This window comes from Balaenoptera borealis, assembly GCF_965194805.1.
Source record: "Balaenoptera borealis genome assembly, chromosome: 12".
NCBI lineage: Eukaryota > Metazoa > Chordata > Mammalia > Artiodactyla > Balaenopteridae > Balaenoptera > Balaenoptera borealis.
The window spans coordinates 104,569,150-104,585,455 of NC_138869.1; the positions used below are offsets into that span (position 1 = coordinate 104,569,150).

The following is a 16,306-nucleotide window of genomic DNA, read 5'->3' on the forward strand; positions in this document are numbered from 1 at the left end:
GGGAAGTCCCTGTTAAGAACATATTAAGTAAAATGTAAGAACACAAAACAGTGTTATTTCATTACCTCCCTTTTATAAGATGCAATATATATGTGTGTGCGGGGAAAGCTGCTGGAAAACAACACACCAACATGGTGGTGGTGCTTACCTCTCGGTAAGAGGATTACAGATGACTTTTATTTACTTCTTTATATTTATCTGTATTTTCTATTGTTTCTGAAACAAGTACAAACTTCTTATATAATAAATTCTTAAAGACTTTTGAGAAAACTTCTACAGAAAACCTTCCTTTATCCACTGCTGTGAGCTCAACATCCCACTGTGGGGTTTCCTAAAGCATGGAATATATATAAGATGATTTTAGGTGGTTTGATGCAGATTAAGCATTTCTTATTTTCATAATATATTACAAAAAATGGTAACATATATTAAAAAATAAATTAGTTTCAACAAAGGGTGCTGAAACAGTTGGACACCCATATACCAAAAAAAAAAAAAAAAAAAGAGAATCTAGACACGGATCCTAACCTTTCCCCCAAATTAACTCAAAATGGATCATAGATCTAAATGTGAAAGAAAAAACTGTAACGCTCCTAGAAGATAATATAAGAGAAAAGTAATTAGCACATCAAAACCAGGATTCAAATGATACTCAAATTTAAAAACCAGGACTCCTGCAGTGCAGGGAGAAGGACTGTCTTTTTAAAAAACGGTGCTGGCTCTGCAGGGTACCTTTATGGAAAATAAGTAATTTAGACCCCTGCTTCATCACACGCAAAAATTGGTTCCAGTTATCCCAAATGTTAAAAAGAATATGTAAAGCTTCTACGTGGTAAACATTTTTTTTTTTTTAAAGAAAGGGAAAAAAAAAGCACACAGGTTTCTTTAATTCTTTCATCACAATGGCCCTAGTTGCATAAGGATTAAATAAGCACGCGGCAGACAAAGTCGACAAATTTGCGACATGCAACATCTGTCTAATCTTTTCAGACTCTTCATTTCTGTACCAGCCAAGGGTTCCTGGTAGAATATGTTATTTATAGCACGACATATGAGTGCAGGCAATAGAGTGTGGGCAAACATGACACATGGAAGTTGACTTCTAGGGGAGGGAAGCTGCCTTTAACATTGCCTTGTTTCCTGTTTTTGCTGCTATATTTGCTAAGAGTGTCTGAAGCATGTCATTTAATGAGTGCCTAGTCTGAAACCTTTTTTTTACCAGACAAACCAGGACTACCCCTGGCTTTTTTTTTTTTTTTTTAATGTATTTATTTATTTTTGGCTGCATTGGGTCTTCCTTGCTGCGCGCGGGCTTTCTCTAGTTGCGTAGAGTGGGGGCTACTCTTCTTTGCAGTGTGCAGAATTCTCATTGCGGTGGCTTCTCTTGTTGCGGAGCACGGGCTCTAGGCGTGTGGGCTTCAGTAGTTGTGGCTCGCAGGCTCAGTAGTTGTGGTACGTGGGCTCTAGAGCACAGGCTCAGTAGTTGTGGCGCACGGGCTCAGTTGCTCCGCAGCATGTGGGATCTTCCTGGCCCAGGGCTGGAACCCGTGTCCCCTGCATTGGCAGGCGGATTCTTAACCACTGCGCCACCAGGGAAGTCCCTACCCCTGACTTTTTCTAAGGACAGGTTGGTTGACTGAGGTGGAGCTTGCTGTGTGGCGACCACTGTGGATTCTGAGAGCAAAAGGAGGTGAGCAGCCACAGGAAAAACCCTAGCAGACCCCGAGCTCTTCTGTGGGTGAGGCTCATCACTCACTTGTTTATCATTTCATTCTCCCAGGAACATCACGAAGTAAGTACCATCATCTTCACTTTACGGAGGAGAGTTTTACAATTCAGAGAGACGAAAGGGTCCCGACTCATGGGCATGCAATCTGTGCCTTTGTGCTGGTCCCCAAGCTTAGAACAGCCCTGTGTTTGGTTTGATGCTCTATTATGACCGTCTTGAAATTCTTAATGATTTTTTTAAACAGGAGGCCCTGCCTTTTCATTTTGTGGATCCTAGAAACTATGCAGCTGATCTTGTCCTCCAGCATGAATACTTGCACACATGGAAGGCCCATGTCCCTTTCTAGGGCGGCCAGCTTCCTAGACCTCAAGAGGGAGGCTGGGCAGCTCTGCCATGTGACCAGGGGTGTTTCTTGCTTCCAGAGGCAGTGTCTCCGGGTGGAAGGGGGAGGCGGAAGGAGCTGCCGCATAAGGTCTTCCCTTCCTCCCTGACTCTGCCGGCTTCTCTGAGCTCACGAGGGAGAGCTGATACTTCTCTTCCTGACCACGGCACCTTGGCTATGACATTGACTGTGCTAATACTGAACGTGTTTTATATGACCTCCTTCTCCCCAACACTCCCCGTTGTCTCTCTCTCCCCACTGCCCCCATAAAAGCAGAAACTGAGTTACTCCTTCTGCATTGAAATTTATCCCCGAACCACCCAGTTGTCCTATGTCCAATTTCACCAGTTCTTCTGTCCTCTCACATGGTGCCTCTTGCTGGTTTTTGGCTTCTGTGTTGCAATGGAACTCAGATAACCAAACAACTTAGAATCATGCTCTGAGGATGGTCTTGCGACTGGCTCTTTCAGGGCTTACCTCCCTGGAGAGCCCAGGTGTTTCATTTGATTTTGGCTCCTCTGAGGTCTTTTTCCTTCACGTTTCTAGTTTCTCAGCGATGTTCCGGGTGGTTGGAATCGCTCCTGGATTGTACCTTCTGGTGCAGTTCAGGTCTCTGAGCTCCGCATTCCTCTCTACTCTGACTGCGGGGGTTCTGTGCCCACTGCCGCCTGGCTTGCATCTCTGTCTATGGCCCCATCCGTATGCCCCCCCTCCCCCCGGCCCGTGCACTGCTTAGGACCGTCTTGCTTAGGATTCTCAGCACCGACTCCCATCTCCTAGGGCAGTGTTGAAACTTGTCTGTGTGTCTCTGAGCCCAACTTTGTGTCCCAGACCCTGACCTCAGCTTTGCCCTCATGACTCATCACATGACACCCCTCTCAGCATAGACATCTTTCAAAGTGAAACTACACAGGTGCTGGGCATGAACACGGGGGCAGCCGACAGCATCCTTGTGCATCACACCTGCCGGCTACCACTCGTAACACAGCCAAGTATTGACGCCACACACGGGCATTCTGTTTCCCTCTTACAGCAGAACTGTGAAGCTAGTCAGAGTGTCCCTGCATAGGACAAATGCAGGAAAGAGTACAGAAAAATGAAATAAGCAGAAAGAAATCTCCCACCTCAAAGGTCATGCCGTCCACAATGAGTTCCCATTCCACGAAGTCTAATAGGGTGATCAATTATGTGGTTTGCCCAGGACAGTCTCAGTTTAAACATGGAAAGTCCTGCATCCTGGGAGACCCCATGGCTACAGGCACACCAGGGTAGTTGGTTCACCTAAAACTGAAAAACAACTTTGAAAACACAATTTGTTTTAATCAGAAGTGATTCTTCTATTTAGTTTACCTGATGAAGCAATGATATTGTAAATCTCAATGTGTGTTTATCAACCCAAAGGAGAATAACTTTTAGAGTCCAGCCTTTATAGAGCATGCCCACCTCTGGTATTAGCTAGCTGCGTGTCTGTTTTTTCAATGCTTCAGGACTTGGTATAGGCTGGATTGAGGCCAAGCACACAGGGCTTACCTCCCTGGAGAGCCCAGGTGTTCACGGGTTCACATCTGGAATTTAACACATTGTCAGATAACTAAGGCTTCAGCCCTTTGTTTCTAGAATGTATACCACACACTACTGCACTATAGGAGGGACATTTTCTCCACCTCCCCATACTCAGGAAGTACCAGCTAGCAGGAACTCTTTATTCTGGAAAATCTCTTAGAAGAAATCAAAAACCAAGACAAGGAACTCTCTTAGCACTTCTCCTGCAGACGTGTGCACCCTGGATGATGGAGAACGTGGCATCCGACTCACGGACGAGGAGATTCACAGCATTTTGTTTCTTGCTTTTTCATCCTTGGGAGAAGGACATTGAAATGTCACTGAGGCGTAAGATGTTATCAGTGAAATAATTCTTTCTCAGCAGATATCTGAGATTCAGGGAAAACTTTAAAAAACAAATCTGAAACTGCTGTAGTAGGGTTAGCTGCAGGGCTAAATTGGACTTGTATACAGGCGGGAGTGGCTCAGGCTGGGGAAACAGGGTGTGGAATTACTTTCCAGGCATAAAGGGATTTGTTTTCCAAAGAGTGATGAAAACCAACATCCCAGAGGAGGGCAAGTTCTTCGTGGGCTACAAGGCTCTGGGGGACAAGGGGTTACCTAAACCAGGTCCAGAAGGGATGAAGATGAGTGCCTGGGAACTGAGGCACGCCCTAGACACATGTGCACACACAGGCATGTATCTGACTCCCAAGGTCACATGCTTTTTACCCTATGCGGGACCTCTCGTTTTTTGGACTTCCCCCACGAACTGTCATAGCAAGCACTAAATATATATATTCTTTCAATTGAACCAGTGAAATTATTTATTTTTGTTAAGGACCCCAGAGTCCCACAGACCTGGATTTGAATCCTAGCGCTGCCACTTGTCAGTTTCGTGTCCCTGGGTGAGTTATGAAATGCCCAACCCTCAGGTTCCTCCTCTGTACAATGGGGTAACGCCTACCTAGTCTATCTCCAGATTTGTTGGGAGGAGTAAAAATGAGAATGTACGTGAAAGTGCTTTGAAAACGGTAGACTTCTGTGCAAACAGGGTAGCAAATCAGTATGGTCTGAATTGTGTTCCCCGCCCCCCATTCGTATGTTGAAGCCCGAACCCCCAATAGGGCTGTATTTGGAGATGGGGCCTTTAAGGAAGTAACTAAGGTTAAATGAGGTTGTAAAGGTGGGACCCTAATATGATAGGACTAGTGTCCTTGTAAGAAGAGAAGGAGACCCCAGAGCTCTCTCTTCCCCTCTGGGTGAGCACAGAAGGGCGATGTGAGGACAGAGCAAGAAGGTGGAGTCTGCAAGCCAGGAAGGCAGGCCTCACTAGAAACTAACCCTGATGGCATCTTGACTTGGCCTTCCAGAACTGTGAGAATATAAACATCTGTTGTTTAAGCCCCCCAGTCTGTGGTCTTTTGTAATGGCAGTCCAAGCTGACTGGCACGGAAGAAAACCAATGTTTACACAGCCATTTAAATCCTACAGAATGTTTTCCTGTATATCTTTTTAATTTTATTTTTTGTTGAAAGGGTAATAAAATACTATCAAGTAGCGTGTAGAAATCTGTTTTATTTAAGTGCCTACATTTTTTGCATCATGAAGTGTTAAGAGTGAGTTTGCGTCTTGTCTTCCTGGTGCTTTGCCATCTATGAAGCTGGTGGAAATGTCTGACCATAAACAGAGCAGCTAAAAGTGCAGAACAATTGCTATTCTTTAGAAGAAACTCCTTAAGCTTTTTACCCTAAATCCCCCCTTCTCCATCCTCCTGCATGTTATTAGAGTTTCTGGGACTGATATAATTTTTTTTTTTTTTTTTTGCAGTTGTGATAAATGGTGTGCAATGCTGGTTTAAGATAAGAATCTACAGTTTGGTGGAAAGAATTTTCAGAAACACGAATTCCCTCCTTCCTGCCTGCAACCCTGACGTCTTGGACTGGTAAGTCACGGACACAATTGCTACACTCTGGTTTGCTGTTCCCAGTGGTTTGTGTGAGTTTTTCTGCCTTTCCTCCCTGCCTCTTTGCTCCCTACTAACTCCTATCCTCTCCCACCCAACACCAACACCTGCATCTCCCTCTTAATTATAGTAGGAACTGTAGACAGTTGGAGATCAGAGGGACCATCTCCTACCTTCACCCAGGAGAGCCTTGGAGTACAGAAAGAAAGCATCACCTTTGTCCCATCAGTAATGTGGGCCAGCTACTCAAGCACTTTGGCTTATATTGACCCTCTTGGGGTTACTAACTCATTGATGAAAAATAAGGCCTCTTCTGGTCTTTTCTCTTTCCATTATGAAATATATTCAAATAGATATTTGTACACCAACATTCACAGCAGCATTATTCACAGTAGCCAAAAGGTGGAAACAACCCAAGTGTCCATCCACAGATGAATGGATACACAAAGTGTGGTCTATACGTTCAATGGAAAATCATTTGGCCTGAAAAAGGAAGGAAATTCTGACACACGCTACACCATGGCTGAACCTTAAAGACATTATGCTCTGTGAAATAAGACAGATACAAAAGGACAAATACTGCCCTTTTTGCACGCCTGTGAAGTAGCTAGAATAGTCAGATTCACAGAGATGGAAAGTAGAATGGTGGTTGCCAGGAAGTAAGGGGAAGGGGACGGGGAGTTAATATTTAATGGGTCAGTTGGGGAAGATGCAAAAGCTCTGCGGACACATGGTGGTGATGGTAGCACAACAATGTGAATGTATCTAAAGCCACTGAAACAGATGCTTAAAAATGGTTAAAATGGTAAATTTTACGTATGCATATTTTGCCAAAATAAAAAAAATAAGAAAGGAAAAGTGGTGCCTGCCTGAGAGTGCTCTTCCCATTGAGACCAACCCACCAAACCCTTAATGGCCCTGATCTTCCCCGCCCAGACCGTTAAAACCATAGCTCTCATTGATAGCTGACTGCTTTGGGCACATACCCAAAAGTGGAATTGCTGGATCGTATGGTAATTCTGTGTTTAACTTTTTGAGGAACTGCCAATCTGTTTTCCACAGTGGCTGCACCATTTTACACTCTTACCAGCAATGGCAGGCATCTTTGTAATGGGTGTAGTGATTTACGGGGCACCTTCCGATGATCAGTTAAAGCTATAAGTAAATGACAGAAACACATTCTACAAAGCACAATGGCACATGAGCCATGATGTGCCATATAAAGGCGTATTTTCTTCATGTTTTCCCATCCAATCAGATGGGAAGGGCAGTAGCCTTGGGTTGGGAGTTCTAATACATAGGAATATTTGATCAAGGACAAACCAAATGCCTCATGCTCTACTGAAGGTGACCTTCTCTTCTAATAAATAAACTCAAGGGACATACTTGTGGCCTTAGCACCTGGGCAGAGTCCTGCGATAGAGCTGCATTCCTTGGGGGTGGTGAGGGGGAGAGCAGGTGGTCCCACTTGTGGCCCTTCTATGTGGCTCCTGCGTGGGTTGCTGGGGGTCAGCAGTGACCTTGAGGTTCTCAACACACATGGCTTTGGCATGGACCTCCTGATCCCTTTGCAAACAGAACAGGAAATCCACGCGTGGCAAAGGGGGAGGTTCATGATCTGTACTAGCTTCTTTGGTGTTGAATCTGTTTTTCTTTTTCCCACGTTGACTTCTTCTTTTGGTCTTAACGTCTCTTCTTCCTCACTGTGGGTCTTATTTCTCTGGCTGGCTGGGTGGTTGTCAGGCTCCTGGATAAAGAGTGTTCTGGCAGGACAGGTCTGTCGTGAGGGTGTCCGGGTACCTGCATCTTGAGCATCTTTTGGGAGGTGTCAGGGAGCCACTTGGTTGAGCTGGGTGGGACCAAAGCAGAGATTAAAAATGTTTTCCTCACTTTTTCACATATTTGCTTTTCTACCACTGGCTTTCATTAGCCTTTTGGAATCTGGGTGAGTAAGTGAGCTGCGTGGAGGAAGCTTTGCTTTTGGGGAGGTTTTGCCTTTTTCTTTCCACACGTTTTATACTTAAGTTTTCACTACTTTTGTGGCCAAGAGGGAGGGTAATAACTGCTGGGGTTCTGAGGGCTCTTTCTTTTTTACAATTTCTCCAAGAATTTGCTCTTCTGGCTGATGTTCCTTCCTCTATTTCCTCACTTTTCGCAAAGGCAGAACATGTTCTGAGAGTGGGTAGATTTTTTTTTGTTGATTGGTTAAGAGCAATTGTTGGTATTTGAAATACTCTTTTGACCTTGATGTGCTGGTTCAGCAGCAATTTTTATTGTGTAAGCTGAAGCAAAAAACAATCCATGTAAAAATCTATGGTCTCCGCGATACTGAGCACATTGCGCTCTTTATATGTGAAATGCCACCAATGGAAGCGTAAATAAGAGATGATGTGAGTCTTGGCGGGTGGTGGAATGGCGGCATTATTCTCGATGCAATAATGCTTTCTGGCTAGGATCAGACTCACTTTCTCTTTTCTCTTTGCATGTCAGTCCCTGAGACCTTACTATGTACCTTGTTCCAGTGGCATAAGGAGAAGAAGAAGACAAATTCCTTGCCCTCAAGAAGCTTGGGGAAGACACGGAGGGGTAAACGGTGATAATTGCTACTGTAGGCGTTTGGACCTGATGTGGAAAGGCCGCTTCTCTGTTTCATAGAGAAAAGGAGGGCTTTGAGGGAGCAGAGTGAGTGAGGGCTGAGCTGGATCTAGACAGGGTTTCTCATTCTTGGACCTGTTGGCATTTTGGACCAGATCATTCTTCATCGCGGGGACTGTGCTGTGCTTTGTAGGATGTGGAGCAGATCCTTGGCCTCTGCCCACTAGAGCAGGGGTCCCCAACTCCTGGGCCATGGACCAGTACTGGTCCGCGGCCTGTTAGGAACCGGGCCGCACAGCAGGAGGTGAGCGGCGGGCAAGCGAGCAAAGCTTCATCAGCTGCTCCCCATCGCTCGAATTACTGCCTGAACCACGCCCCTCACCCCCAGTCCGTGGAAAAATTGTCTTCCACGAAACCGGTCCCTGGTGCCAAAAAGGTTGGGGACCGCTGGCCTAGATGACAGGGTAGCAACACTCCTCTCCAGGTTATAGTAATAAAGATGCTTCCAGATGTAGACAGATGTCTGCTGGGGGACAAAATTGCCCCTGGTTGAGAATCACTGAGTCCCCAGGGAAATCAGAGAGGAAAAGGGCCTTCCATGCCCAAGCTTGGAGAGGGCCCCGCCCAGTAGGACACCCTCAGGTGGTTCAAAACCGGGTGGAGCTCAGTACATCTGGAGACTGGAAGGTAAATGGGCCAGGTCTTGACCGTCCCTCATGAAGAGTGCAAACTAACCACCGAGGTGCAGGGCAGGCAACAGGGAACAGCGCCACACAACCAACTAAGCCGTTCTGGGTGGCCTACTGATGGGTGCCATTAGCAATATGCACCGCCTGGCAGCTTCCCATTGTCATGAATTAGTCTCGCTAAGTACGCGCTAAGCTTTAAAAATCATCACTTCAAAAAGCTGCACAGAAAAGGTAGGTGCTTCGGGAAAGCCCAGGGCTCTTTGTTTCTGGCCATGCTCTGGAGAGAGGGCTTCACGTGGCCTCAGGGGGAGCCGGCCAGGAGGGTCCAGTGGAAGACCACCCGCTAGGAAACATCAGAGGCACCAAGACTAGAGTCTGGGAGACCAGGTAGAAGGCAACAGAAATAATGAGGGCCTGAAACAAAGACACAGTGTCCCTGGGGGAGGGGACGCGGGGCTGGCTTGTGAGCCCATCAGAAGGTATAATTGGCCAGGCTGGGATGGCGGCCCCGGAGGGGAAGGCACAGTCGCAGGTGAGCCTGGATTTTCTGGCTTGGACATCTCCCTGGGCAGGTGCACAGAGCTGGGAGGCGGAGAAGAGCCAGAGCAGGTAGGAAGGGAAGACAAAGATGGTGAGTGAGAGTCACTCGTCAGGACAGCGGGGAGGTCCCCTCACAGACCCCTGGAATCTGGAGTTGAGGGAAAAAGGCTGGGCTGAAGAGAAAGATTTGTGAGTGTCGGTAGTGGAAGCTGAGGGTGAGATTGCCCAGGGGGGTGTGTGGAAAGAGAAAGCATGAGGAGGGTGGATGGATCAGAGAACAGCAGCTGTTTTCCATTACTATGGAATCCTGCTGTCAAGTCCTGTCTCCCATGCTCCCTTTCCAGACCCACAGGCCACTGGGATTTTCTCCTAACTATTCCCTTCTTTTAAAGTCTAATCCACACGTATTCCACCTAAACAATGGCAATTCTGCAGACCTTTTGGGTCGGACCACTCTGTATTTCTGTTAACTTTTCTGTATAACTCCTCTGTAAGCTCGTTAAGGCTGGGACTCCATTTTTTTTTTTAATTTTTATTTATTTATTTATGGCTGCGTTGGGTCTTCGTTTCTGTGCGAGGGCTTTCTCTAGTTGCGGCAAGTGGGGGCCACTCTTCATCGCGGTGCGCGGGCCTCGCACTATCGCGGCCTCTCTTGTTGCGAAGCACAGGCTCCAGACGCGCAGGCTCAGTAGCTATGGCTCACGGGCCCAGTTGCTCCGCGGCATGTGGGATCTTCCCAGACCAGGGCTCGAACCCGTGTGCCCTGCATTGGCAGGCAGACTCTCAACCACTGCGCCACCAGGGAAGCCCCTGGGACTCCATTTTGGTATCTCTCCCCACTTTCTCTAAATCAGTTAAACCCGGTAACAACTCCCCCTCTGAGGGCTGTGGGATGCTGAGTTGAAGATTCTGGGCCGAGGTGAACATTTTGACTAGAGGACAAAGTTCAGGTCCCCTCTGAGGGCTGTGGGATGCTGAGTTGAAAATTCTGGGCCCAGGTGAACATTTTGACTAGAGGACAAAGTTCAGGTCCCCTCTGAGGGCTGTGGGATGCTGAGTTGAAAATTCTCGGCCCAGGTGAACATTTTGACTAGAGGACAAAGTTCAGGTCCCCTCAGAAGAGCCTGACACCCATGTCCTTCCTGTCAGCACCTGGGGCTCGGGGCTGACTCACTGAACCAACATTCCGTGGGTCTGTGTGGTGACCCCTAAGCCTGATGCCATGAGCAGCCTGAAAGGAGAACCTCCGTGGCCTTATCTCTGAAAACACTGCTTGGCGGACTTGTGGTCTATTTTACTAAAAATAAGGAATGCGTGAACACTTTTTTGGGGGGTTGTTGTTTAAATAAATTGAATAAAAACCAAACAAATAAAAATAAGCTGGAAATGGATAAACAACAAGGTCCTACTGTCTAGCACAGAGAACTATATTCAACATCCTGTGATAAACCATAATGGAAAAGAATATTAAAAAAAGAATGTGTATATATATATATATATATATATATATATATATATATATATGTAACTGAATCACTTCGCTGTACAGCAGTAATTAACACAACATTGTAAATCAACTATACGTCAGTGAAAAAAAAACAAGCTGGATGTTTAAGCAGCGTGTTGAAAAATAAAGCACTGGACTCATTGTTTATTTTGGAAAAAATATTAAAATTCCGTTAATCCTGCTGTAGTTGGTTGTCAGCACCAGAAAGTCTGGTCCGAGGCCTTCCGTAGTGAGGCCAGCTGGAGGGGCAGCTCGGAGGTGCTGTCCAGTGTTTTCTCTCCTGCTGGGCTTATCTGCCAGCAAAGGTGCGGCTTATCACCGTGGATGTGTTCACCGGGCTGCTTCTGAACTTTAACCCACTGTTGCAACTGGGGTCACGGCAGGAGGGACAGGACCCAGGTCCCCGTGCAGCTCACCCGACTGTGGAACTGGCGTCAGCCCCGTGCTCCGACCTGCAGCCTGGGGAGGGGTGTCAGCCCCCCGCGGGCCGGGTGAGACGCAGCGGGAAGCGGGGGCCCCCTGGAGAGGCGAATGTGGTCCAGAGGGAGCGAGGCTTCTGTCCTCAAGGCTTTCCCGGACGCCGGAGGGAGCTGCAGCGTTGCCCAGGCTGGTCACACCTTTTACCTCCCCTTCCAATCTGTCCACGTGTCCTGAGTCTGCGCTCTTCAGTTTTTACCCGGGTGCTGGGCCCTGGCTGATTTTGCTTCTTGCTCCCTTCGCCCTGTGATGGAGACACAAAACCAGCCGTGTTTCCCCTTCTTTGCCCCATGAAGGGCCCCCTCTGCTCAGAAGGCGGGAGAAGCCTGCACCCACAAGCATGCAGCACCCAGGCGTGTTTCAGCGCGACAGAAAGAGCGGGACTTCCAGCCTCCCGAGCCCAGGCCTCTGTTTCAGGGCTGCGCCGGGGCTGGGTTAGCTCTATCTGCGTGCCGGGCCCTCCTCCCTCCCCTTACCTCTGCCACATGCCACTCCGCACTACCAACAGCCCAGCTCGGGGGAGAGTGGCTTTCTTGGAATGTACTGAGGTTTCAAACCTCCTTGGGGTGGAGGCATCAGAGCGGAGAGGGTGGGTGTATTCTTCCCAGCGTCCCCAAAGCTGTCTCAACCCGGCCATGATATTTTGGGGTTTAAAGGCATCTGGAGAAGCAGGAGGGCAAACTTCCTCTGGGCGTGAGCGCTTCCATTCAGAATACTGTAATTTAAAATCTGTAGGTCCTACGCGCTCTCCTGTTATTTCCATGTGTGTGCCAAGTTTATAAAGCTGTCAGTCTCCATAACCTCAAGTGCACGTAGCTTTTTCCTTTTACTTAATTCGATTTTTGGTGGGAGGCACATGCGGACAGAAAGAAAGGTGCCCCATGCCCAGCTTCTCCATCCTGGCTCAGAGATTTGCTGAGGCGCTTGGGGTGAAGCCAGCCTTGGGCTCCTGTCTTCGGGGCAGGGAGGACCTGGACTGAGGATGGGGGCAGGGCAGAGAAGAGGAGACTGGATCTTGGCTTCTGGAACCCGCAGGAGCCACGCGGAGGGGCTAAGGGGCCTTTAACCCTTTCTTGTTTGTGCCAGCGAGCTTTTTACAAATCGTCCTTCCACAGCCCCACCCTCCCTCGCGTGGGAGCTGGCACGATTGGGGGAAAGTGGATAAACCTTTGGAGATGCAGAAGGCGGAGGGGGCCGGCCGCGGGGAGCCGATCAAGGGATGCTTTGGGCTAAGCTTCTGGGAACTTCCTTCTTGTTCCCTTCGCCCTCTGATGGAGACACAAAACCAGCCGCGTTTCCCCTTCCTCGCCCCGGTGAAGGGGCCCCCTCGGCTCAGCGCAGGAGCCCGCCGGCCCGCCGGGAGCTGTGGAGACACGTGGTTGCCACAGAGGCAGTGAGTCAGCGTCCGCCCGCCCTTGGAGGCCCGGCGAACCCACAAGGGTGCTCATCCCCTGGGGTTAATATTAACCGTCCAGGCAGGCCCAAGGCAAACCCAGGGAGGGGGCGTGGCATCCCAGGGTGGGCGGGTGGGAAGAACCCGGAAGCCCGGAGTGCCCTTAACCAGGGCCCTTCAAACGGTCCAGCTTATCCCTCCTGAAATTCGTTTTCTCTTTCCCTGCTGCCCAGGTATTTAAGTGAAACGCTGCCTCTGGCTTGGCCCATGTTAGGGAGGGACCCGAGGGTCACAGTGTGTTTGTGATTTTTCAGAGGTTAAGAAGGGCTTTGGGGTCAGAGCTGGGTTAGAGGTCAAGGTCCATGGTTGATGGCCTTGGGAGGGCTCTTTTCTGAGCCTCCGATGAGGAAAACCAACTTCACAGTATGTATAATAGTACAGCACAGGGTAGGTAGCAGCTATTATCTTTCTTTTTATGAATGACTGTTTCCCTTGCCTCTTCCCCCAAGATGTGGCTTTCCTGCCACTTTGACCTGATAGGGGAACTTCTCAACAGTTCTGCCATGAAACTTGTAGATGGGGTTTTCAGCACGGTAACGGGTGGCTGGTTTCCCTTCCCGGGGTGGTGTGAGAGGGGAGGGTGGCGTGAGAGGGGAGGGTGGTGTGAGAGGGGAGGGTGGCTGTGTAAACAGAGGTGGGAGCGCCGCACAGGGTTGATTCTCCTGTGGAGGGGCTTTCCTAAGCGATCCCGCACACACTGGTGGGCCTGAGATGTCTAGATTATGGGAAATCATCAGGCCTCTGACGTTTGGAAAAGTGAATTCTGACAGTTGTGAGCCAGTACTGCAGTCCTGGGGATTTGGGCAAAAGGGTTGATGAAGTGCGGCCGTGTCGTGTCACAGCTCCTGTCCTTGGAGGCTTATCACCCACCGACAGATAACCAGGCTTGGCCAGATGACTCACGAGGGTGGCTTAACTCCTTTCGGGACTGTTCATGGCCAGCTCCGGGGAAATTGGGGGAAAACAAGCAAAAAGAGGAAGATTTGTTTGTTTGCTCGACAAATATTTGCCGAGCACCAGGATGTGACAGCCTGTTCTAAACCACAGAAGATGCAGAGCCCTGAGCAAGACCGGCAAGTTCCCAGTTGTCATGCAGTGTTCATTCCAGTGAGAGAGGACAATAAATAAATTAGGCGTGCAAGTAAATAAACAAGAGAACTCTGCAAGCGGTCAGCGCCCTGAAGATAGAGAACTAGGCAGTGGTTCTCACATTTGAGCATGTATCAGGCTCACGTGGAGCGCCCGTTAAAACACAGGTGGCCCGGCCCTACCCCAGTGTTTCTGGCTCAGTGTGTCCAGGGAGGGGCCGGATAATTTGCCTTTCTAACAAGTTCTCAGGTGACGGTGATGCTGCTGGTCCCTGGACCACACTTTGAGAAACACTGACTAGAGTCTCCGTTTAAAGCGGTGGAGCGGGGGCTAGTTTAGAAACAGCTCAGGAAGGGTCAAGGATGTCAGGATTGTTCCCTTTCAGTTGGCCGGGGGTGGGGTGGGTGGGTAGAGGGGGTAGGGGGTAGGGGTGGAGGCTGTATGTTATTTGCAGTTCTTTTTGGAATGGACAGCCGCAAGGAAAGGAAAACAGAGTCTCTCTCATATCTCCCTTTACTTTTTTTTAAAAAATTAATTAATTAATTAATTTATTTATGGCTGTGTTGGGTCTTTGTTTCTGTGCGAGGGCTTTCTCTAGTTGCGGCAAGCGTGGGCCACTCTTCATCGCGGTGCGCGGGCCTCTCACTGTCGCGGCCTCTCTTGTTGCGGAGCACAGGCTCCAGACGCGCAGGCTCAGCAATTATGGCTCACGGGCCCAGCCGCTCCGCGGCATGTGGGATCTTCCCAGACCAGGGCTCGAACCCGTGTCCCCTGCATTGGCAGGCAGACTCTCAACCACTGCGCCACCAGGGAAGCCCTCCCTCTACTTTTGTCCCTGTTCAGATGAACATTTGGAATCTCATTGTTCTGGGGAGTTGGCCATCCGGCTGGCCTCAAGGCATGATGCTACCTTGTGGCCTAGAATATTTTCATCTATTTGTTAGTTCTCACGAAGCAGCAATTGAAAGCAGATCTGAGTCTCAACATTTCAGGAACATCACTGATACCAGTGGGAAGGAGATCTTTGTTCTGGTTGTAACCAGCTCTAGGGCTCCCTGGGCCCCTTCCTACCAGTCACCCATTGTGTAGTTGTGTTTTTGTAAAATAAAGATAGAAAGCATCATGGATTAATAGATCAGAATTGACCTGAGGGCAGAAGATAGAACTTCACCTTTCTATCCTCAGGGTCTAGCAGCATGCCTGCCCTAATGGTAAGCCATGCATGCTTGTCGACTGCAAACCTTCATTCAGTTATTTATTCACAACTAGGCACTCTGCTGTTTGCTGGGGTGTAAAAGGCAACGTCAGACGAGCCCTTGCTCTCATGGAGTTTATGGTGTAGGTCGGGGATGAGGACAGATGGACAGGTTGTTACCCTGTGGGGTGCTGCCTGAAATTCTATGCTAGGAGTGGGACAGGGTACTATGGAAACATATGGCCTAGGGAGATCAGGAAGGCTTCCTGGAAGAAGTGGCAGATAGCATGTGGGTGAGTGGGGTGGAGAGCAGGAGTGTGCGTCTGCGTAGGCCCAGAGGTAGGAGGCACATCCCCTGACTGGCATCAGTTCAGGACAGTTGGGGTCAAGAACTGAGACTCGACCCTGAAGGGCATTATAGGGAGTGGTCAGCGTTAGGGCACATTGAGAAAGTGTCTTAGGGCTGGTTGTCCTAAATGGCTGGTTGCTATTTACCCTAAGCGTAAAGGCTCTGACTTATGTCCTGAATGGGAATTAGTCAAATACCCAGGTTGGGGAAACTTGCAGTGGTGGTGACGACTCTGTTTTGAGTTGGCTCTGTTTGCAGGTCCTGGTTCCCAGATTTCATCTCCTCTCACCTGTTGAGTAGGGAGGGCTGGGCAAACCAGTTTGGATGAAGGAAGAGGTCTGTTGAACTCTGCACCATCAAAGAGCCTTCTTGGGACACAAGTGACAGCTCTGTTACAGTGTGGTTTTGGGGGAAAGATCGTGTCCAAAATGGTTGTTGAAATACTGAAATATAATTTTAGTGCCTGGCGAGGCATAGCTGGTTTCCTGTGAGCTCTGCTGTCTGCCTGCCTGGCATGTAGGTCCTGGCTGATGACTCTGTGACTTGGGGCAAGTCAGTTAGCCTTTAGGCACCTGACTTCTTTCTCGTTACAAAATGGGGATAGTCTCAGCCTCTGTGAAAGTCGGGGGATGCTGTGTATAGAAATGGGATGGTGTTTGCAAAGACACTGGGCTTCTGGAGGAAAAGTTCAAACGTCCAGGACGTGGATTGTTAAAGACGTTTAGTTGGTATGGCAATGGTCACTGTATATGCTGTGTGTGTGTGTGTGTGTGTGTGTGTGTGTGTGTGTGTG

At 48.7% G+C, this 16,306-nt stretch overlaps 1 protein-coding gene and 2 long non-coding RNA genes across 8 annotated transcripts in view; 2 read left to right on the forward strand and 1 right to left on the reverse strand.

Moving 5' to 3' along the window:
- Positions 1 to 234: 234 nt before the first annotated feature.
- On the forward strand, positions 235 to 5,924 carry LOC309608233. The gene is made up of 3 exons (XR_014232757.1): positions 235 to 1,792; positions 5,484 to 5,598; positions 5,750 to 5,924. It is a non-coding gene; the product is annotated as an uncharacterized lncRNA (long non-coding RNA).
- Positions 5,925 to 6,909: 985 nt separating this feature from the next.
- LOC309608221 (uncharacterized protein) overlaps positions 6,910 to 16,306 on the forward strand; it is a 29,266-nt gene continuing 19,869 nt past the window's right edge. For 3 of the 6 annotated variants that reach the window (XR_014232729.1, XM_082347790.1, XM_082347791.1), the window contains exon 1: positions 10,083 to 12,820. Coding sequence is in view for 2 of the 6 variants with exons in the window: in XM_082347790.1 (XP_082203916.1) it covers positions 12,603 to 12,820 (218 nt within the window). In the remaining 4 variants the exon portion in view is untranslated. Of the gene's footprint in view, positions 8,206 to 10,082; positions 12,821 to 12,960; positions 13,054 to 16,306 lie in introns of those variants that run through there. The other 3 variants (XR_014232730.1, XR_014232731.1, XR_014232728.1) reach the window with 2 other exon arrangements.
- LOC309608239 lies at positions 9,960 to 16,276 on the reverse strand. The gene is made up of 2 exons (XR_014232763.1): positions 14,644 to 16,276; positions 9,960 to 10,090 (listed from the first exon to the last, which is right to left on the reverse strand). It is a non-coding gene; the product is annotated as an uncharacterized lncRNA (long non-coding RNA).